At 40.5% G+C, this 22,500-nt stretch overlaps 1 protein-coding gene across 1 annotated transcript in view; it reads left to right on the top strand.

Annotated features, from left to right (window-relative positions):
- The window catches only part of snd1 (staphylococcal nuclease and tudor domain containing 1), a 153,657-nt gene that overhangs the window by 130,769 nt on the left and 388 nt on the right, over positions 1 to 22,500 (top strand). The window contains exons 9-14 of the mRNA XM_086059257.1: positions 1,904 to 2,027; positions 2,350 to 2,419; positions 4,558 to 4,671; positions 6,797 to 7,000; positions 20,830 to 20,874; positions 22,256 to 22,500. The exon at positions 22,256 to 22,500 is cut by the window's right edge and continues 388 nt beyond it. Of these exons, the coding sequence (XP_085915383.1) occupies positions 1,904 to 2,027; positions 2,350 to 2,419; positions 4,558 to 4,671; positions 6,797 to 7,000; positions 20,830 to 20,874; positions 22,256 to 22,321 (623 nt within the window). The 3' untranslated portion in view covers positions 22,322 to 22,500. The remainder of the gene's footprint in view (positions 1 to 1,903; positions 2,028 to 2,349; positions 2,420 to 4,557; positions 4,672 to 6,796; positions 7,001 to 20,829; positions 20,875 to 22,255) is intronic.

The following is a 22,500-nucleotide window of genomic DNA, read 5'->3' as shown; positions in this document are numbered from 1 at the left end:
AACAAAGGAATGTCTGAAGAACAACAAGATTCATGTTCTGGATGTGCCCAGTCAAAATCCTGACTAAAATTCTTTCAAAATACTGTGGCGAGACCTGAAGCGGGCAGTTTATGCTAGATGCCCATCCAACCTCTGTCAATTGGCTGCATTTTGCAAGGAAGAGTGACAAAAAATCCCCCAAAGTAGATGTGAAAGACTGATAAGTCACTAAAGATAGTGTTTGGATGAAGTTATCATTGCAAAAGGAGGTGTAATGTCTGATTAAGTGAGAGGTTCACATACTTTTGCACACATGAAATCTTGAGGTCCTTAATCAACATTTGCTAAAGAATAAATGGCATTACTATCATTCGTTTTGTTCAAGTCGATGTCAGCATTGTAGATTTGGGTATGACAACATTATTATTATTTATTATTTTATTATTAATTATAATTTAATATATTTAATTATATTTTAATATTTTATACAAAAAGTCTGACCATGCCTGCAGGGTTCACAAACTTTTGAGCAGCACGTTAAATAGAACCGTTGTCCATTAGGTGTTTGCACATTTATCCATCAGCGAGCACCTTCTCAAGGCTCATGTGTCCTCGTTCCGACTCTTTGTACACAAAGTAGAAAGAAGTGCGTCGGATGTGCGCCCCATGCATAAATATCCTCAAAAAGCACGAGTTGGTCTAGCTAAGCTAATAAATCAAAAGGATTGATACCTTTTTGGCAAAATTTGGAGGTAGCCGCATTCTCCAAAATGACTCCCAAACCTTGCTTAGCCCTCATTTGGCATCTATCCTCCCAGTTAATGAAATCATCCCGTCTGTCTCAGAATAGATAACCCCGTAACTATTTGCATATGCTCCCTGCGCAAGGTGTTAATGACGACGCGCGGCCGCCGCAAATGACCCAAGCAAACGCGCTCGGTGTGTCTTAAAAAACAAACACTGCATTTGTGAAGGTTACTTGATATTGAAATGAGGCCACATAGCATTAACCAGGCAGATTGAAGAGAAGCAATGTGGGAGTGAGTAATTGCAAGGCTGACATTTCTGTTGTTATGTGTTTATATTTGCGGTTTAGCCAGGAATGATTAAATATGTCTGTATTGTGACATTGACGCGCTATGGCTAACAAGCTCATTTGATTTGTACATCTGCAGACTCAACACAATTGCCAAGCACCTGCAGTCATTCATTACAACCAGACCTTTATAATAAGCCAATTTCTGATGCTCTGGTGTGGGGTTAAATCAATTAAGGATGGCACCAAATCAAGCAGCCTGGGGTCCTCAATGATTGGGCACGATGGGGCCTACAGGCTCTTTGTTCCTGGGACCTAAAACTCCAGAATCATTTTGTTCTTGATAGTTTTGGTTTTGGAGTGTTCCAATCCAATTAGTTAAAAGGTATGTTCTGACCCTGTCCCATAAGTAAATTTAAATGATTATAATGCATATAAGTATCAGTAAAAATGTCAAATGGTGTCCGGTCTCTTAGCAATCACAATCAAAAATGTGGCGACCGTGGCTCAGGGTGTAGAGATGGTCGTTCAGTAACCAGAAGGTTGGCTGTTCGATCCCCGCTCTCCCCAAGTCATGTGTCATTGTGTCGTTGGTTAAGGCACTTCACACACATTGCCTCCAGTGCTACTCACACTGGTGTGTGGAAGGTGCGAGTGTTTGGTGGTAGTCGGAGGGGCCGTAGGCGCACACTGGCAGCCATGCTTCCGTCAGCCTGCCCCAGGGCAGCTGTGGCTACTTAAGTAGCTTACTGCCACCACAGTGTGAATGTGAGTGCAATGAATGATGTATCCATTCCATTGTAAAGCCTCTTTGAGTCTCTAGAAAAGCGCTATATAAATCTGATGCATTATTATTATTATTAATAATCACTGTGTGTTCCCTACTAGGAGGCCAGCTGGAAAGTCTGATGGAAAGCATGAGAGCAGAGATTGAGGCCCAGCCCCCAGTGGAAGGAGCCTACTCTCCACGCCGGGGCGATTTCTGCATAGCCAAGTTTGCTGATGGAGAATGGTACGTGTCGGGATCAAAATGGGACTTCATTAGAGAGCTGCACTTCACCTTTTACATCTTTTCCCTTGTTGGCGCAAGAACACCTGATGTTTCATTTTCACCTGGTCTCTTGTTAAGCTCGTAAGCGTAGACAGTATTTGGTGTGATGATGTCACCATCACCGCTCCAGTCAGCTCTGGTTTGACAGCCACACACGTGGATCCTGCATGTTGACATTTATGCCTTGTTGTGGTACCAACATGAAAACTAGAAAGCTGTCTACAGGTAAAAGACAAACAATTGGGAAAGCAGGGAGAATAATGCCAAGCATTTTCTTCTGCAGGTACAGAGCCCGAGTCGAGAAAGTGGAGTCGCCGGCGAAAGTGTACGTCTTCTACATCGACTACGGCAACGTGAGTGATGGAAAACAAGAACAATGAGATTGTTGAGTTTGCTTAACAGGAAAAGAGGCAAATAATGGTGAAGTAGGTTAAAACATTCAGCGAATAAAAGTTTCATTTTCCTGAAATAAACGAAGTATGAAGTATTTTTAAAAAATTCAATTTTTGTCAAAGTTACTAAACAAAAAAATACCGAACATACTTGGTAGCAGTATAAAGCTGATGATTCCATTTGTCCCTTTTAATAATTGGACATCATTATGGTGTGAGATTCCACAAGATTTCTCATAAACATGAACTTTGTATATCCCAAAATACCAGCCTATGAACGGCCGGCTGCCGTTCATTTGATTAGCATAGGGAACAATAATCAGAGATAGACGCCAGCATGCTGCAGCAGCAGTCCGGCTAGCTGCTGTGCCTGCTGCCATGTTGGCAGGGGTGACTTTTCAATGAAAGGCAATGCATGGACATTTAAAATCAATTGTCATTTGCTCATTTCTCAAACCATTTTCATGAGGTTGACTTCTTTTTCAATGCAAGTGTGTGCTTTTATTATGGCCTGTGGGGGGGAAAAAAGCCCCACAAAAATATTTTTACCTATGAAAGATACTTTTTTTTTCTTTTTCTTTTGACGCACACAAAGCATGTCGTATCTACCTTATTCATGTGCTAATGATGTCATGAATAATAATAATGTTGTGAGGAGTGTACTTTAATGGTTCAAATATATTAGAACTCTGAGATTATGATTAGATTATACCCAAACCTCCTCCTTGAAATATAAATCACTGAATTGAGGATGTAACGATAACGGCAATATCGTCATATAGCGATATTAAAACTTTCACATAATCGTCGTCATGTCACGATATTAAAAGCAGCACGTGTTCAAAAATTTCCATTTGTGCAGTTCTAGCATCCTCTGGTGGCGCAGTAAAAATTTTACAAGGCATGTTTTGGCTCTTCTATATTTAAAATCCACATTAATGGTCAGATGAAGGAGAACGTAATATGCTTGTAATTCGAGTCAATAGGTGGAGGATCTCAGTGTGCATGCATTAGCAAGTAAGTGCCTCAATATTAAGTGTTATTCAAGATTGTATGTTATGTGCATTGCTGTTATGTATAAAAGCACAATACATATATGGTGCTTTTTTATAGTATGAGCTCTTATTTTCTTTTTTTTTACAATATTGTGACGGGTTTTTTTTTTATATCGCCAACCTCCCCACAATATCGTGATAATTATCGTTTCGTGTGACCTTCATATCGTGATATCGTATTGTGATGTTTGCATATCGTTGCGTCCCTACTGTGAATGGCATGCCAGTTTTTTATGTTGGCCTTAATCACTCATTGGCAAAGCAACACAGCAAATGCACTTCTTTCTCGTGTGTATTGTTAATTCCCACAATGCATTGGGCCATCACCTTGCTTGTGTTCATCCACTCCAACGAAGGGCTTTTGTTTTCCCCCTTTTCCTTGTTCAACATAGACACATTTCGTCGTCTCTAATACGATGTCAATAAATGTGATTGGTTGCAAATGTTGAAGGTGTTCTCCCTCTCGACTGGAGGGCATTGATCACATTAGTCTAATATACGCGCCTCGTTAAAGGAGCGCCGCATTTTTTAATGGTGCTGACTTTTTGTCACAATTGTCTATGTTCTTGTTGAATTCACCCACTCCAGAGAGCATTTAAGCCTTTATTTATTGATTTGATGAGATAATGTACTGGTAAAACAATTTCCCGAGGAAATTCCAGAGAAATCTGTCCATCTGTCTATAATCTAAGAGAAAGACATCACCAACTATTGAGTTTTCAAGGGAAACCTAATAACAAGTGACTAAAAAAGCACTTGCTAATGTTATCATCTGCGACGTGCAATTTCCATTGGGGTAAAAATTATCATCCCAACCCACAAAAGTTATTTCCACATTTATTATTGAAATGTCTTTATTCAGAGGCCTAATGACATAAATCAGGGCTAATTGTCACGGTTGTTGTATTGTAACGTAACGTGTTGTGTGGGCTTGTTGACTCTTCGGCAGCTGCCAAAGCCTTGCGCACCCCCACTTGACCGGCCTAAATTGAAAGCTTGACACAAATGACGATCATAAACGCAATCAATATGTGTTGTTGCCAGAGAGAAATGGTGTCATCCACCCGCCTCGCCACTATCCCGCCCGCCTTCAGCACCAGAATGCTGCCAGCACAGGCCACAGAGTACACCTTTGCCTACATCCAGGTGCCGCAGGACGTAAGTCACAAAAATGCCCACCTTGCTTTTTTGGGCGGAAGTCTTGTTTGTCATACACAAAATGTCCAGTGGGGCACAATCACCTTCTGTTTGCATGTTAATTAAACACAAAGCACGATTATGTTTATGAATGTAAAATGTATTATTTTTGACATGTTATACATACATTAATTTAATTTTTATATTTCTATATTTTAATATAATTTGTCATGTTCAATTATTTATATATTACAAATATTTTTATATCGTGAATGACACTTAAGTAAATGAATAAATCTCAATCAATAAAAGAAGAAATAATTCACAGCCAAAAATGCATCAAAGTAAAAGCAACAGAAGGAAGCATTTTGCTGTAATTTAATCATCCCTTTCTCATTGGCCAGAAATGTTTTATATATTCTGTCCCAAAATGTGCTTGGTCACTTGGTGTGTGTGTGTGTGGGGGGGGTGCGTGTGTATGTGTTTTGAAGCATGCTGTCACTCACCGAGAGTGGGTACCTCCTGAAGGGTGAAGTGGCCCATCTGTTGCTTTGTCACCTTTTCTGAAACGCACACAGGAAGCTGACGGGCTTTCGTCTGGCCAAGTAGAAGCCATCTTACCTTTTTGTGTCAGCCTCACCTCCGCAAAGCCGTACACGTAGGCTGGCGGCCATTTCAGATAGTTCGCGCCGCAAGTAAACATTGCTCTCCAGCCGTTGTATTTGGAACAAAATAAAAGCCGTCATGTTTTGGAAAGTCGGCGACACCGGCAACGCTCACTCTGTACACCGGCTGCAAAAGGTGATGCACTGCAAAATCTGACTTTTTTTAATTTTTTTTATAAAAGCATGTTGTCAAAGCAGCTTCTCTCTTTTGTCACACTCATAAATAAATCAAATTAACTCAAGGTTACACAACAACCACAAAAAGTCAATTCATTAATTAGCAATTAAAGTCAGCGACATTCGGGCTTTTAAGAGGCTTTTCACTTGGAGCACTTTAGACGTTATGAAAACATTTACACATTTATTAGACTGTCAAGCATGGAGAAGTGCTTTAATGTGGACACGTGAGCTAGCGACGTTCCACCGTTGACAGCAATGACAAATGTTATTCCCATACCTGAAATCTCTCAAAAAGGAATCAATTTAACCAAAGTCATACACTTAATTGACATCTTCATCTGTTCTTTACAATTTTTTTCTTGTTTTTGTAAAAAAGTCAACAATAATTAAATCTGCATTGAACATTTGTGTTAAAAAGCCTCAAGATATTGCTTTAGTAACTAGTGGAAACAGTCAAATTTCCTAAATGGACACACAGTTTATTTGAAAACAAACAAACGAAGGGGTGATTAAATGTACTACATGACATTTTCCCCTTTATCAACAAACTAAATGTATGGGGGGAAAAAAACATGACATGTGGGCACATTTGCAATGTTTTCAGGTGGACATCTGCTAACAGGAAAACAGGAGACGTGTCCAAAACACTTTGTCGATGCAAAAACAAAAATGGATTGGACAATTAAAATGTGATGTGACAAAAGTCACTTTGAGTCTCATGCTCTTATTAGGTTAGCTTCCATTTGAGCAAATCGGGCCTCCATCCAGCACACTGCAGCCAATTTTATTGAGTTCAAGTGACAAAAATGAAAAAAGGAAAGTACAATCAACCTGCTTTGCTAAAAAATAAATGCCTCATTTTGATTGACGCTGTCATTAAACATTCACACAGAGTGGTGGTTATTTTTGTTGAACTGAATTACCCCCCCCCCCCCCCCCACCACCACCACCACCACCACCACCACACACACACACACACACACATTCAAGGGCAGTTTGCTGGAGGGGGTTGCCATGGTGACAAGACCAGGGCAGAAGGGGAGGGAGGAGATGGATGGGCTAAAAGTGGCGATGGCATGGATTTTTTTGTGTGTCCATTTAGCCATCATTGGCTAGTTAGCATGATTAGCCAAAGAAATATACATTCAAATGTAATCAAACTAAAATCAAGTCAAATTGCTCACTCCGTTAAGGTGCTTCAAAGACGTTCCGTGATATGCTTGCTATGGTGTATTTTTGAGGCATGTCCAATTTTGATTGTACTTTTGGGAGTTTACACTTATTGGTCCGTTCCCCTGTAGGAGGATGCCCGCGCTGACGTGGTGGACTGCGTTGTGCGCGACATCCACAACAGCCAGTGCCTGCTCAACGTGGAGTACTCTGGCGCCACCTGCCCGCATGTCACCATCCAGTTCGGCGACACCAAGGACGACGTGGGCCTGGGCCTGGTGAAGGAGGGCCTGGTCATGGTGGACGTGCGAAAGGAGAAACACCTGCAGAAAATGGTCAGTGTTGCATGCTCAGCTTTGACTTTTCGTCCGTCTGTTTATCTTTACTGGACAAGGTGGCCAATATCATTCAGAATCAGAACTGTCGAGAGGAGACACTTTGGCCTATTGGACTTGCTTTTTTTTAATTTGCTCCCCAAAACGTATATCTATGTTCTATTTTCAATAGATTAAGTGTTCCAAAGACATATTGATATGTTTATGTTTTCTTTTTATGCTAGAGAATACAGAAGGTTTTGATGCAGCCTCTGAACTGAAGAGAATGCTTAAAGCAATGGTGGTTATTACAGAAACGGCCAGCAGGTGGCAGCAGAGTATAAGAGATCAACCAGGGACAAAGGCTCTTTTCCCCAGTGTTTTCAACAGATTTGTAAATAATGATGAAACTTAGCTACATTCTAATGGTAATTGCTGCAAAACCGATAGAAATACACTTATTTTCTTTCTGATGAAAGAAGAGACTTTATTTTGGTAGGTTCCATGTTTTATAGCAATTAGAAAATAATATTCTGTGGGCCTTGCAAAATCGGCCTGCAGTGCCCCGTCCTGCTGCGTTGGGTCGGGGGGCGCTTCTGCTCCTAGGTTTGCTCTCCGGCCGGTGGCCCTGGCGGGGCCCGGGGGTCGTCCTTTGGCGCTGCCGCGGCCTGGGGAGCCCTGAGGTGTTGCGCTTGCTCTGTCCTGGCAGGGGTCGACGGCTCCCCTCTTTGGGGGAGATTTTCATGCATGCCAGATTCACCACACCAGCATCTATCGAAACTCAGACACAATCTGCTTCCTCCTCAGGTCATTGAATCGGTGGAGGCTGGTGTCTGTGGATCTCACTCGGCTTCGTCTGTCCTTCCTTCCTTTCCTCAGTCTCTCCTTCGGTCTCTTGAGGTCTCCCTGATTTTTTGGGGGGATTTGTTGGAATTTAGATGTTTCTGGGGTTGGGGAACAATTCTGGTGGGTGGCCCGGTGGGTGGTGTCTGGTCTATGCTGGATTTCACCTTCCTTGGTTTTCTTTGGTCCACTCGGGTCTCCTGACGGCGGTGTTCGGTTTAGGTGAACGGTATGGGATTTTTTCTAATAGGTTTTTGGTGAGCTAACAAGTACACGCACGCACGCACATACACATACTCACCCACATACAAAAAATAAATAAAAAAAAAAAAAATATATATATATATATATATATATATATATATATATATATATATATATATATATATATATATATATATATATATATATATATATATATATATATATATATAAAAAAAAGAGCAATGATGATGACATTACCGAATGAACAATACTGAGCTCTTTAAAAAAAATAAAAATAAAAAGCAAACAGCCACTTGAGTTTTTGAGTGTTGGCGCTTCAATAAGGATCACATTTGAAACAAAGTCATTATTATTGCACATCAAAAAAGAGCGTCAACGCCATTTTCTCACATCGCCGCCACATTGCTCATTGACTTCTCTGGTCATTATAATTTTACCCTTGGATCACTCATGTATGTTAACTCTTTGACTGCCAACCATTTTCAGAAAAGAGAACATGTGGGTGCCAGCTGATTTAGAGCATTTTGACTGATCTTTCAAGGTCCACAGAATTTTTTTTGTTTGGACTATGGAAACACAGATACTACCAAATAAAAGATTGAACTCTCATCTTTCATCAGAAAAAAAAGTTTGTTTCTACCTCATTCAGTTTTTCAGTAATCAACAATAGAAAATAGGTTAGTTTCACCCAAATGCTCTGTTTTGGACCAAAATACATAGAAATCAAGCTTTTTGTGAAACGATATTATTTCATGCACTCTAGTGAATTTGACTTTTTTTTTCATGAATGATGCCACAAACACCTAAACAGTGCTTTACTTCTATAAAACACTACCACCAACAATGAAAATGTGTTTTTTGATAGCAAAATAAGTTTATTTACATTCAACAGTGTAACAATTTGACAAAACAATTTGGCAAACTATTTACAAATGTGTGCAACTGTTCATGTGTGGTGTGTGTACGTGTTACTATTTACAATTGTGTGGATGTTTCAACTACACAATTTTTCTTTTTGTGTGGTATATTGTGTAATACTCCCCTGCGTGCAAGGGGACGCAACAGGATTTGCACCACAGATTAGTTTCACTGCGATTGCCCCTTCGCATGCAGACCCTACACTTTCTTGCCGGCCTTTTTTTCCGGGGAGTAGCAGGTATGTACTGCAGTGTGTGTTTGGCCATGTTGCCATCAAGTCTCCTCTCAGGATCATGATACGGTGACGGTGTTACATCTGGCTTGGCTTCCTCATGCCCTTCAGTTCCTATACCTGCAACAACTTCCTCCTCCTCTTCCTCCTCCTCCTTGTCTTGTGGTAACAGCCACCCTCTCACCACCTAGCCGGATAAACTCCAAAAAGTGTTGGCACTTCCCAGGATTTTTTGTTTTGTGCAGGATATATGCATTTAACATGCATATTTGAAATAGATAGGCAACACATTTTTTGTGCCATTTCAATGTTTCCGCGTGAATGGGTGGTAAGAGATGTTCTGATCCATCTTATCCACTCCATTCATGGTGGCATTGTAGTCCAGAACCAGTGTCTTCTCCGTGATCAGACTGTACCCACTCCTCCGATGAATATGCATTGGACTCAGGGTACTCTTCATCGTCCGATTGAACGTCCGCCTGTGCAGAAATGCTCGGTTGTGCACCACGTTTTTCGGCGTTAGCTCTTAACTCTGATAAGGTTTGTTTATTTGTTTATTTGCAACATAAAAAATGTGCTGTAATTTCACCATTACAGTCGCTATGAATCGGGCTGGCTGGATATGCTTTTGGCGTAGCACTGCGATAACAGTGGAAAAAGAATATGCACGATATGACACAACCATACTGCTTCATAATAATAATATAGTGATCAACATTATTTAAATAAATACAATACAAAACTAAAAATATTAGTAATATTACTGTCTAATAAAAATTGTATATAATAAAAAAGTCGTGTTTAAATATTCTTGGAAAAGATGAAAACATTCTAGTTACATCCATTTATCCTTAGCGGATTAGCACCACCTGAATAACAAAAAAAAGAAAGAAAAAAAGGGGTTTTGGAGTTTGGAAAAATAGCACAAATAATGCTATAAAATGTTTTCTTCTGTTTTATAATATAGTTTTGTAATAAATATTTAATTGAATTAAAAAATAAATACACAAAGTTAGAACTGAGCAAAAAGTAGGCTTCAACCAGAATATATTGTAGAGCAAAACAAGCAGGATGTCGTATTTTTATTTCACTGGTGCTATCCAACTGTACAGCAGATCTGACTTGCAGTAAATTCAAATCATTCCATCGCTTTTCACGCTATCCAAGTTAACGTTTCCCGAACGCACCCCGAGCTCTCGACGGCCCCTCTCCAGACTCATCTCGGGTGACTTTTGTCATTTGTCTCTCGTCTTCGCTCATTAGCTGAAGTACGGCGACGTCGTAATGTGTCCTGCTAAACATTGCGTAACAGATGTGCCACCGTTTTACCGTCGCGCCCCAACGCTGCTTCCCAGTCGAGTCGTGGCCGCGCTCAAGGTTAACGTCGCTTGTACGCCATATGGACTCAAGCGTCAGACGCAATCCAGAAGCCAAGGCTAAACAATCTTTTTCTGAAATGACTCGTGCCCTAGCAGTTCCTGACGTGTGACACCCCATAAAGCGCCAGTGGGATTAATGTATAAATGCGGCACTGTCCTACTGTACATCCGGGACAAGCATGTACAGCACTCATGTCCCGTACATGTGATTAGCGGTCACTCACTATATAGCAGATGCGGCCCATCCTAATGTAAAGATTAATCCCGCCCGCATCTGGCACGCAGCATGCGTCGTTGTTGTGCACCTGCCACGTAGCAGATGGACGCGATTGGCTTTTTATGCTGTGGTCACACTGTTTGACGCAGCGCACATTACACCTGGATCGCTCCTGCTTGTTTTGGTGCATTAGCAGCGCAGTGCCCAACACGCTGCGTCTTGTAACACCAGCTGCTTGATATGAGAGACACTGCTGAGACTCAGAGCTCATCCGCTTAAAAATAAAAATCAATCTAGCCTAGTGATGTCAGCAATTTAGCAAGACTTTTGTCCTGGCATGCAGCTTGGGGAACCTCACTCCGTTCTTTGAGCTGTGCTGTACACATAATCAGAAAACAAAATCCGTAATCAATCAATATCACAGCTAACAGATATGGCCTAATTTAATTTGGTAACCTGAGTCTCAGAGCTAATATCTTCACATTTAAATGTTCTGCAGAAAAAACAAAAAACAATCTAGCCTAGTGATGTCTAGAAGTGTGAAAACATGGAACAATTAAACATGACTGATGCGCTAATATATCTACCTGGGGAACATACTCCATTTAATTTGCTAATCCGAGGCTAGAAAGCTAAACCTCGACATTGATTGAATGAATGAAAATGTATTTGGTTCAATGGCAAATTAAAAATTCAACATGGTCAAAAAACAAATTCCATACATAAATATACAACCAAAAGGGTGTAGGCAGAAGCAAAAGCTTTTCATTCAAACTCACTATAAAAAATAAAATAAAATAAAAACAATCTCAAAACAATCAAGTGTTGTCAATGTGTGGAAACAGTCTAGCAATATACATTTATTAAAGCAAAACGTTAGCCAGTTTGGGGAACATCACTCAATTCACTTCATCAGTCTGTAAGTTAATTAGGTTTTATAGTTTTGAAAGCAACATTGCTATTGATTGACACAATAATTACCATTACTGTTTTCTAGTCGATTTGAAGTTGTGTTGGGCATATAATTGATCCGCTCACTCCAGTGGCCGCTGCTCGCTATTTCGTTCCAGTAGATTATATTCCAAGTGTTAAAAGCATGCATTGATTTATCTCAGAGGTGTAAGAGCATCGACGGGAAAAAAATAGCAGTGACCCAAACTCGATAAGTAATCGTAATATTAGTAATAGTAATGAAACTTTTCTGCATTTTGAATATGAATATAAATATGAATTGCTAAACGTTTTTGTTTGTTTTTCTTACTCGACCTGAGCCGGACATAATGAACTTACTCTGCCAGAGTGGATGTACTGAGCTAGTCTTAAATTGTCTTGGCACTGTTGATACTAGACACTGCAAGAATAGAAAGATGCATAGTACTTTTTTTTTAAGATGGCATCAGACAGTAGTCATCAGCAATGTAACATTTTAGAAAGAAGTAGTAGTTAAACACTGGATAATCAAAGTAAAATAAAGGTATTCGGTTTAGGTGAACGGTATGGGATTTTTAATAGGTTTTAGGTGAACTAATGAGTACACACTCACACGCACGCACACATACACACGTACGCACGCACATGCACATACTCACCCACATACAAAATAAAAATTTATAAATAAAAAAAGAGATCAATGATGATGACATGTCAAATCGGTAAAATTACCGAATGAACAATACTGAGCTCTTAAGAAAAAACAAACAAAGTAAAATAAAGGGAAATTAAACTCATAATGAACAGTAAAAATGTGTAATTTGTTGGCAAGCCTCCCTGGTTGTTCCCTTGCTAGTCATAGCACGTGCTATTTTCTGTTATCATCTGCTTGGTTAAATTTTATTTGTGTATGCCACTTTATATGTACTTACTTTTATTGCTAATATTGTACTGAGCAGCCACGCAATTTCTTTTTGGATTCTCGTAAAACAAAATAACAAATTCCGTCTCTTGACTCTGTTGACCGCTGCTAACACAAACAAAAGTTCATTAGCGTTACAAGCTAATGATTCTTGCCTTGCTAATTGCTAATCCAAAGACGCACTGGGCCTTCTGTCAATTGTCGTCAATCATGTAGAACAAATGGGGGCTGCCATTGATTGGGATGATTCCACAGTCCACGTATGCATATAAAGTCAATCATACGAATACAAGTCATTCAAATGTGTGAATGAAGAAGTTGGTATAGCATTTACAAGCAGCACCTTGGGAAATGTCAAATATTCACACTCGACCTGGTGTTCTGTTATCCGTGTGAATAGCTTTGAGGGGCCACAAAGGGTTGAGCCGGGAACAGTCGGCATTTGTCTGACTTGCGTTTAGTCGTCGCAGTCATTCTCGAAGAGTCCCCAGCATGTTGCCGACGTCCTGGCGCGGCCTAATTGCAGTCATGGCCAGTGGCAAGACGGAATGACATAGTGGGGTGGTGGAATGTGTTAAGCACATGTGTGGAATCAGGAAATGAGACGAAAAGGGGGTGTGCATACCCCAGGATGCCCCCAGGGATGCTGCCTTCCATTAATCACATTTGGAATCTGCTGCTTGTCACAGTGAAATCTGGATATTTTTATAAGGCTTTGCCCAAATGAGTTATGGGGACAACTGCTTTTCAGATCTGAACTTTGTAAATAAATCTCTTTTGTTTGCCATCTTTGTTAGGGTTCCTTTTCCGGAAATAGGCGTGTTGATTGGCTAAAATGGCCTTAGTGCAGTGCTTCTCAATGATTTTTTTGTGCTCTCCTCCAAATCTCCACCGCCTCTCTAAATAGTTTAATTTGTCTCGGAAATGGTTGTAAGAACACTTCTGCAATAACATTGCTCTGAAAGATAAATTCTCGCATTATTTCTGAGTGCACAAACTCCAAAGAATACATCTTGTACCGAGCCCGTTGATTTCCACCGAGAGACATTGTGTTTGGGGCGGGACATGGAGCTGTGACAAAACCAGGAAGAGGGAACCAGCGACAGGCGCTTCGTGCATTTTTAGCTGGTAAAATGTTCGTCGTCTTCCCCCACCACCACCTTTTTCCAAGAACGATGACATTTTCATCCATGGCCGTAATTAGTCAAAACAAATGTGCACAACGCAGCATCGTCCAATCAGCTTGAAGTATTGTGCAGAATGTCCCGCCTTTCCTGAGCAAATCATTGTGGAGCAGTCCCAGATTGATACTGTGGAGTACTCCCTTGAGTGAATCACAATATCAATTCTGGCTATTGCCAGGTTACTTCTACAGTGGACTTAATCCATCTTGCACACTCTCTGACAATGAAAGTACCATTTAAGGCTTATAGCGCCACCTGTTGGTTCAGCATGTACTTAACCTTCTTGTTGACCTGAATGTTGCTATAACCTAAGGAAAAAATGGTGCACTTTCCGTTAAATTCAAGGTTCATGCGGAACATGGCCGCTACCCCTCCCAACTGACCCCCACCATGTCATCTAGAAATGGCTTTTAGCTGTTTCCGGAACACCAATTGACAGGCTTTCAGGTCGCTGCCCTCACTGTTCAACCCCGGTAGCTGTCACAGCCCATCAAGACACCCCCACCCAACCCGTCAGCAAACACACACATAGACACTGAGCGTCATGGATGTCAGACAGCATGACCGCTTTCCACCAATGGCTCAATACCTAATTTACAAGCCCGAGTTAGAGATGCGGGGGGCCTTTTAATGGACATTTTCTGCTTGCCTGCTATTGACTACACATGCACACACACACACACACACACACCCCCACACCCCCCCCCCCCCCACACACACACACACGCGCACACACACACAGTCCCACTGTGTCCCCAAAGTCCCTTCAGACATGTCCCCCCCTGTAACTTAGTTTAAGTAAACATGGTTGAGGGGGATGCACACCTTGTTATTGAAGGGACAAACGCACACGAAAATGAATATCAAATATGAACATTTGATGGGGGTGGGGGCACTTTCCTTGCATTTTACATGTGAAAGTTATGCAAATGACCCCCAGGTATAGTTTGGCATAGAACTTATTTTATTTTTATGACCTTGCTATAAAAAAAGATATGGACACAGCAGCATATAAAATGTCTGCCTTCCATATTTGTGTGTTGTTTTTTTCCTCACAATGCCCTTGAGGTGGGGGGGGTATAGTAGTCCTGAATGTTCTCTCTAACTCCCCCCTTTTCATGTGAGCACATGCTGGTGGGCTTGTCATGGCACATTCCCAGCAGAGCGCCTGATCCCCCCCAACAGCCTCGCTGGGAGGAACACACGGCCCTGTCAGGGCACCTCAAACACTACGGTAAAAAAAGAAAAACAGGAGTTATTTGTGATGTAAAATGGCAGCCTGGCTGGTCTGCCTATTAAAATGGAGGTTTGAACACATTGCTGTAGTCAGCTGATATTAATATAGTTGCCCGAAGAGGCCCAATATCTCCGCCGCAGGCCTTGCAGTATTAATGTGGGTGCCATGTTGAATGACAGACCTCTCGCAGGGAGCGCCGACAACACGGCAACTCCAAACCGTTTCATCTTCAGGCGTTGTCAGACCACAATGGGGAGCGACAAAGAATAGAGCAGGAAAGCCAGATAGCGGTGGCGGGGTTTTGTTCTTGTTTTTGGTTGGTTGGAGATCGACTGCTCGTGTCTGGCAGCCGCAAAGCATCTAATCATCATTGCTGTTAATGAGCCAGGACCGACATGCGACATTGTTCCCTGCACGGCCGAGTGGCTTCCCAGTGCCGTGACTTTGATTAGTCACTCACAAAATCTGCTTTTGCTTAGTGTTTCTCTTTTTGCTGTGATGTTTTTCAAGTGGGCTGGGGTGAATCGTATGCACCAGATAGCGTGCAACCTGTCAGAAAGCCGCCGCTGATTTGTCACTCATCGGAACGCCACCTGGACACAGCGGCCAGCCAGCTCGGCAAACGGCTAGCTTGGCGTGTTTGCGCTCACTCTCATGATTGCAGTATCTGTCACTCGCCTTGCAGGAATGATTGCACCGCCGACAAGTTGTTTGAAAAAGTACAAATAGTTTTCTTGACACTTGTCGAGGGGCTTGTTGATGCACTAAAGAAATCAATAATATAAATACTCGTTTTGCTGATTGGTCTTTGCAATGTTCCCATCGAGCATAATCAGCCACAGTTTCTGCAAAAATCTTTTGTCCTTCCAATAATATCCAATATACCCCCTGTTCTATATAGACACCCTTTTCATACAGAACAGTGACTCAGGAAAAAGACAGCTTTGACTCTGAACTTTGTCTTCTACAACTCTTAACAACCCAGCGCTTTACATTGTCTACTATTTTTTAGGGCCAGACTGATTAATCAGCCGCCGGTTATAATCGGCCGATTATTGCCCTTCAATCATCTGCCAAAACATTCAGCCAATTGGGCCAAATGGCTGATTATGTTCCCCTCAAAACATTATAATCTAAGAAAACCGAAATTTCCAATGCTGTGAAAGTACGCTGAATGCACCATTTTGCTTGCATAGCATTAGCAACTAGCAAGTGTGTAGCATATGTTATTCTGTTGTCCCCTAAGTTTCCTTTAAGCTGTTTGATGACACCCCAGTTGGAGTTAACTGTAAAACTAGACACGACAATAAGAATAACATCAATTGTATATTAAATACAAAGCATGCTTCATTTTAAAACATCGCTAGCCTAGCGCTAATGCTAAAAGCGAAAGGAGGATCCCAATTCAAATGCTAACCGGAAGTTAGCTTTGACTTCGGGAAAGTTTTTCCTTCAAATAACGAATATTCACACACAAATGGTGTGGGAACACATACCCACAGGTTGGATAACACTACACAAAGGCACAAATTTTTCACAATGAAATTTTATTGAATCTTTCTTCTGTACACACTAAGTGTGTACACCATGGATGCACGGCAACACATTGTCCCCAAGAGGCCAAAACGCACGGAACAGTGAATATTTGTTCGTACCGTTTTTTCAGCTGCTGTTATTTGAGTAGTATTCAATTCTTATTTAACGTTCTTATTTTCATTTTGTCATTGTTCTTTCAAGTTATATTTAAAGTTGATATTTCAGGTCTTCAAAGAATTTTGTTTCTCAAAATTCAAGGATGCAAACATCCAAGAATTTTTTGTTATAACGCTCATTTCCACATGACATGGCACATATATACTACTATATAATACAATACCCAAGGTCCCAGTATAGCACAATAAGTCCCAAGACTTGTGAAAATAACACAAGATAAAAATATATCAAAAAAAAGGTTAACGCTTAAAATAAAAATGCAAGTTGTTTTAATCATGATTTCAATCTCAAACAAATAATTGTGAATGCAATTTTTCCAGCCCAATTATGTACTCTAACCATATACACGACATCAGTTGTAAACAAGTAAAAATGGTTTTATTGACACATAAATCTATACAAATACCTTGGATACTTCATGAAATTTGTTGATCAGGTAGACTTTGTAGACTTGTCATTCCAAGCGTAAATCTTAATAGCAAAAATGGGGCAGGGAGCCAAATTTTATGTATGTAATTTTATGCATTATATATATTTTTATGAATAATCGGCCGATTAACCTGTATTTTTTTCTGCCAAAAAATCAGTATCGCCATCAGCCTAAAAAAAGGCATAGCGGTTGGGCCCTACTATTTTTCCCTGTAAAGTTTAGAACACTTTTGGGAATGCACGGCATCACGTCGGGAAGGTGGGGACAAACTGACTAGTCTTGTCCTCCACACGCGGGCAGTTTAACAAAGCTTCACGGACGAGAGGATGAAATGACGACCAGTATTCACTGTTTGGAACTCACTTGGCTTGCTGAAGGACTGAAAGTTTGTGCTGAGAGTCCAGCGGCATGCTACGCGCTGCAGCTTCTTGCTAGCCCGCTAGCCTACAACCATAATGTGAGTTACACCATCCAAACAAGTCTTCCTCCCACCAAGTCACTATTTAAACATCATACACAATATATACACGGCTAAACTTGTTACCTGGGATAAAAGTTAATTTTGCAGTTGATGTCACGCATCTGTCTGTCTGTCTGTCTGTCTGTCTGTCTGTCTAAACTGTGAGGTGTGATTCCTTTCAGTAACAGTTCGAAAACAGAATATGGCTTTCAATCAATCAATCAATCACTAGCACTACCGGTACATGCTATTTAATTACACAAGCATTTTTGCTATTTGTAGGCTACCTGGGTCCCTATCACCCGCAAATAGCAGGGGCACATTGTATATAATATATATTGTGGTGATATTTATTTTTATTTTGTCTTCATGAGCATACACGGTATAAGAGTAATCAAGTTACATTACTTTAATATTATGGTACTTGGATTACGTTACTAACTAAAAAAAAATTTGCAGGTAACTTGTAACTGTAACAGAATACATTTTAAAAGTAACCCTCCCAACTCTGCCACCAAGTGATAGTCGAGTTTGCTCAAGTTTCTGCAAAATGTGAGACATCATTTTCCGGTCAACTTCAAACCCCTGTTCTGTGTTGATACCTTTTCACAGAGATCATTGGCACAAGAAAAAGGCAGCTTTCACAGCCTACTTTGAATTGTCTTTTGCACCAGTATGGTCCAGTTTGCCACGGTAAACTTTTTGTCAGTACACGATACTGCGTAACTCGGCAATACGTAATGTATTGTTTCCACAATTTCCTGTTTGCCATTGGTCAAAAATGTTCCTCGTCATTCTTCAACTCAGTTTGGTCTTTGTTGGCACAATACTGTTGAGCTAACACGTCTACTTACTGAAAACAGTGCAAGCCCGCAATTGAAGGCCACAAAAAAGTTCTTTCATAATCTTTCCCGTATACATCATTTCCAGATTGGCTCTTTAGCATTTCAATATTGTCTGCTTTGGAAACGCATTGAAAGGAAAAAGGCTCCGCTGTGTGGTTCTTGGAGCTGTTGACAACTAGAAGGCCGTCCTCGACGTTGGTGGATGGGATCGTTGAGAAAGACGCCGATGGAAATATCAGCGCTCTTTGTGCTTGTGTCGCGCTTTTGTTTTACGGCGACATCTGGCCCGGCGATTATCGCAAATCTCTTTTCGGCGGCTTTGACGGATGACTCGCGCAGCCGCTGCAACACTTGAGTGTGAGAACAAGAGTGCCAGATGTTTCCGCTGTGTCGAGTGTGCAGTGCCTATGCCAGCACATCTGCTGCTATAATAAGACACACAGCGCCTCCATTAAGCAGGAGCAGGAGTTATTTCGTTGTGGGCTTAGTTTGTCCAATCACGTCTTCTCAGCCGGGAAATATGTCATCCACGCTCAACATACAAACAAACAAATACACACAAGTGGTTATGTTTATCAGGAACAAGAGCCAACCAAAAGTCAAGAGAACATGCTGGAAAAGACACATCTGCCATCTTGATTTGAAGCAACCATTTCAGTTGGTTTTGGCCATTTTGCTTTTTTGGGGGGGCTGGGGGGGGGGGCAGTTTCACTTATAAAAGTGGAATTAGATTAATGTTTATATCATGAGTGGACTCGCAAAAAGTCTCTCAAGAAGGCACAATTTTGGTTTGAAGCGGCCATTTTAGCCTAGTTTTCATTCATTTTCATAACTCATTTGCTCACAAAAGCATATAAATACGTTCTATTTTTCATGTTTTAAGTGTCCCAAAGACGTATTTATACATTTTTTTTATGCTAGAGCATACAGAAGGCTTAGATGCAGCCTCTCAACTGCAGAGAATGGTTAAGGAAATGGTAGAAAAATGGCCAGCAGGTGGCAGCAGAGCAAAAGAGATCAACCAGGGCCATGTTGAAAAAAGCTCATTTACCCACAGTTCTATACAGATTTGTGAATAATGATGAACTTGATCTCTATTCTAATGCTAATTGCTGCAAAACAGAAACAGATAGAAATATAGAATATACTCTAATCTTTCTTTTGGTAGGTTCCATGTTTATATAGCAACAGAACACAATATTCTGTGGGCCTTGCAAAATCAGTCAAAATCTAGTAAAACAGCCTGGAGCAAACGTGATTGCTTCAGTCAAAATGGCTGCCAGTCAATGAGCTAAAAGACAAACTCCTTGGCATTTTGTCTAACCAAATTGGAAGGATATAGCAGAGTGATGGATAAAGTTAAATTACAAGGAATTTGAGTTTTTGCCGTTGTCTTGTGTACACGCAGGAGTCATAAATTGTTTTAATAAAATTTAACAAAAGAAAGAATGTGTTTGTATTGGATTCCTTTGAAGGCATCAGGGCTCTTTTGTCGAGCAACAGCTAATGTTCTAATGACAAAAATTTGGGATGTCTCGCTATAAAACAGCAAACTTGGAACTGCTGTGGTTCTCATTTGACATGAAGTACAACAAACGGTGGTTGCGTAAAGTGTTGTGTTCTTTGCAAGTCTTCCTGGTTGTCGTGATGAAGGACACGTCTGCTCAAAGGCTAACTCGCTAACCCCGCTCCACCCTCTCTTTTCCCACCCTATTACTCATGAGTGCGTCATTGAGCGAGGCTAAAAGGCTACTCTAGCAGAAGCAGTCAATATGCTGCACTGACTGCACACTGCTTCGTCTTTTTTATCTTCTTTTATTCCCACTCTCGTAAACAATTCCTTTTACGCTAAACGGTTGCGGCAGCAGCAGCACGGGAACGCAACGCTCCCGCCACGCACATAATTAGAAATATTCCGAGAGACTTGTGGTACATGCATGAGTTATTAAAAAAAGAAAAAGAAAGAACGAAATGAAATGTGTTTGTATTGGACTCCTTTGAAGGCACCAGGGCTCTTTTGTTGCGCTAACGATAACCAACGCTTTCTCATTAAAGGCGCAGTTGTAGTCAACGGCTAATGTTCTAATGTGAGTACTTGATTGTTAATAGACCACATGCGATGCTTGATTGTTTCATCAATCATGCAGGACACTTTTGGGCTTTGGTATGAGAGAATCTGTCTCGAATTAATTGAAATCTCTCATGTTGTTTCCAATGTTGTCTATCGAGCCAACTAATGCTAAACCTGTTAATCCAATTACAATTCCTTAAAACTGTAACACTCATGTGATGCATTTGCTTTGGTCCCCCCACAGGTGAAGGAATACCTGAACAGTCAAGAATCCGCCAAGAGTGCCAGGGTGAGTCCAGCCTCCTTGCTTGCGTGCTATGTTCCAGTTGTGCTTAAATGAAAATGCTAATGCTAATTACTTCAGACACACACAAATTGTTTCCCTTATCCTCACCAAGCCTCCATTTCATTTCCCGTGTGAGTTGTTTGTTGGCAGCATTTTGCACAGGTCCTTATTGTGACATGTGTGACATAAGATGTCACAATGTCTCACTTGCCTTCAAAAAAAAATGCAGAATGTCGTCAAAGTGTTTTTTGTTTGAATGTGTACCAAAAATGTGAAACTCAGTCAGTGTCACACACAACAAACACGCTTACATGTAATGCACAGTCATGAAGCATTAACATTCCAGACAATGAGCCTGAACTGATTATAGCACCAAGTATGAAAATAGAAATAGATCCTAGTTTAAAAATATATTTAAAAAAACTAAATGAATTTAAAAAACAGATAAGCTGTATTTGAAACAAATACAATAAATACTTTTTTTTAAATATTTTTTTAAATGATTAAAATATATGTAAAAATTTCAAAACATATATTTTAGTGGGTGGGGTTATATCTGATTTGAACAGACCAAAACATGTAATGTAATTTCTATATAGTCAAAACAATTATCATAAAGGCATAGATACTGAAAAAGAGAGATAAAATATTTATTGTTAACAGGTAATTTCATCCAAATATATTAAGAGTATTTATTTTTCCCAAAAAGTTAAATGATCATCAAATCATTACTCAAATAATCAGGAAAGATCAATACTTTCACCATATTTGTTTTATTTTATTCCACAATAGAATAATAATTATAAATTATACATTTCAGAGTAAAACAATAAACAAGCCAATGTTAAATATGTTTGGAAGAATAGACAAATACTTGTTTATAACGTGCTGTCATTTTGTAGCATAATGTATTCTTGGGTTAATTTCCCAAGTAAAGTCTTGTTGCCGCCTCCTCCCACTGCTATCCTGACGACTGGTGCTAGACGGAGGCGGGGAAACCGCTGACTTTGAATGTCACTTAGCGTAGCGGGGAACGCTAGACTATGTGTCGGGGTGGTGTTGGTGGGGGTAAATTTAATTTAAAAAAATTTAACTTAACATGCACACTACAAATGGCTCATTGGCTCCTCTTCTAATAACTGGCGCTAATTAGCACAGTCGCTAATTAGCTATAAATCACAGTGTTAACAACCGAGTGTTAAGAGCCCTCCCCCAAAAAAAACATCCAACAAAATAATGTAATGTATACACACACACAGGTGTAACCAAGCACTGATAGCTAGCCACCTCTCCAAATTCCTTAAATCAATGTTGTTTGTCATTTGGTGTTTGTTGGTCTATGAAATGTTCAAATGAAAGTTGGCTTTTTGTTGTTTTTCACCAGCTCAACATTTGGCGCTACGGAGACTTCCGTGCCGACGACGCCGACGAATTTGGCTACAGGCGCTAACGTCGTCATGGAAAAAGAATTTCCACGAAAACAAAATACGCAAGCGACAAAAACGACCATCCAATCAACGCCATTCCAAAGACCAACATGGACATATGGGTGGGAAGAGAGAGTGACTGACTGGACAGATTAATTCAAACTAAAACAACAACAAAAGCTCACTCTTCCTTTTTAAATTG

The sequence above is a fragment of the Leptonotus elevatus genome, chromosome 17, assembly GCF_054856555.1.
Source record: "Leptonotus elevatus isolate MCC_2025b chromosome 17, RoL_Lele_1.0, whole genome shotgun sequence".
Taxonomy (NCBI): domain Eukaryota; kingdom Metazoa; phylum Chordata; class Actinopteri; order Syngnathiformes; family Syngnathidae; genus Leptonotus; species Leptonotus elevatus.
Note: the sequence above shows the minus strand (reverse complement) of the source record. Positions and strands in the feature narration are given on the sequence as shown.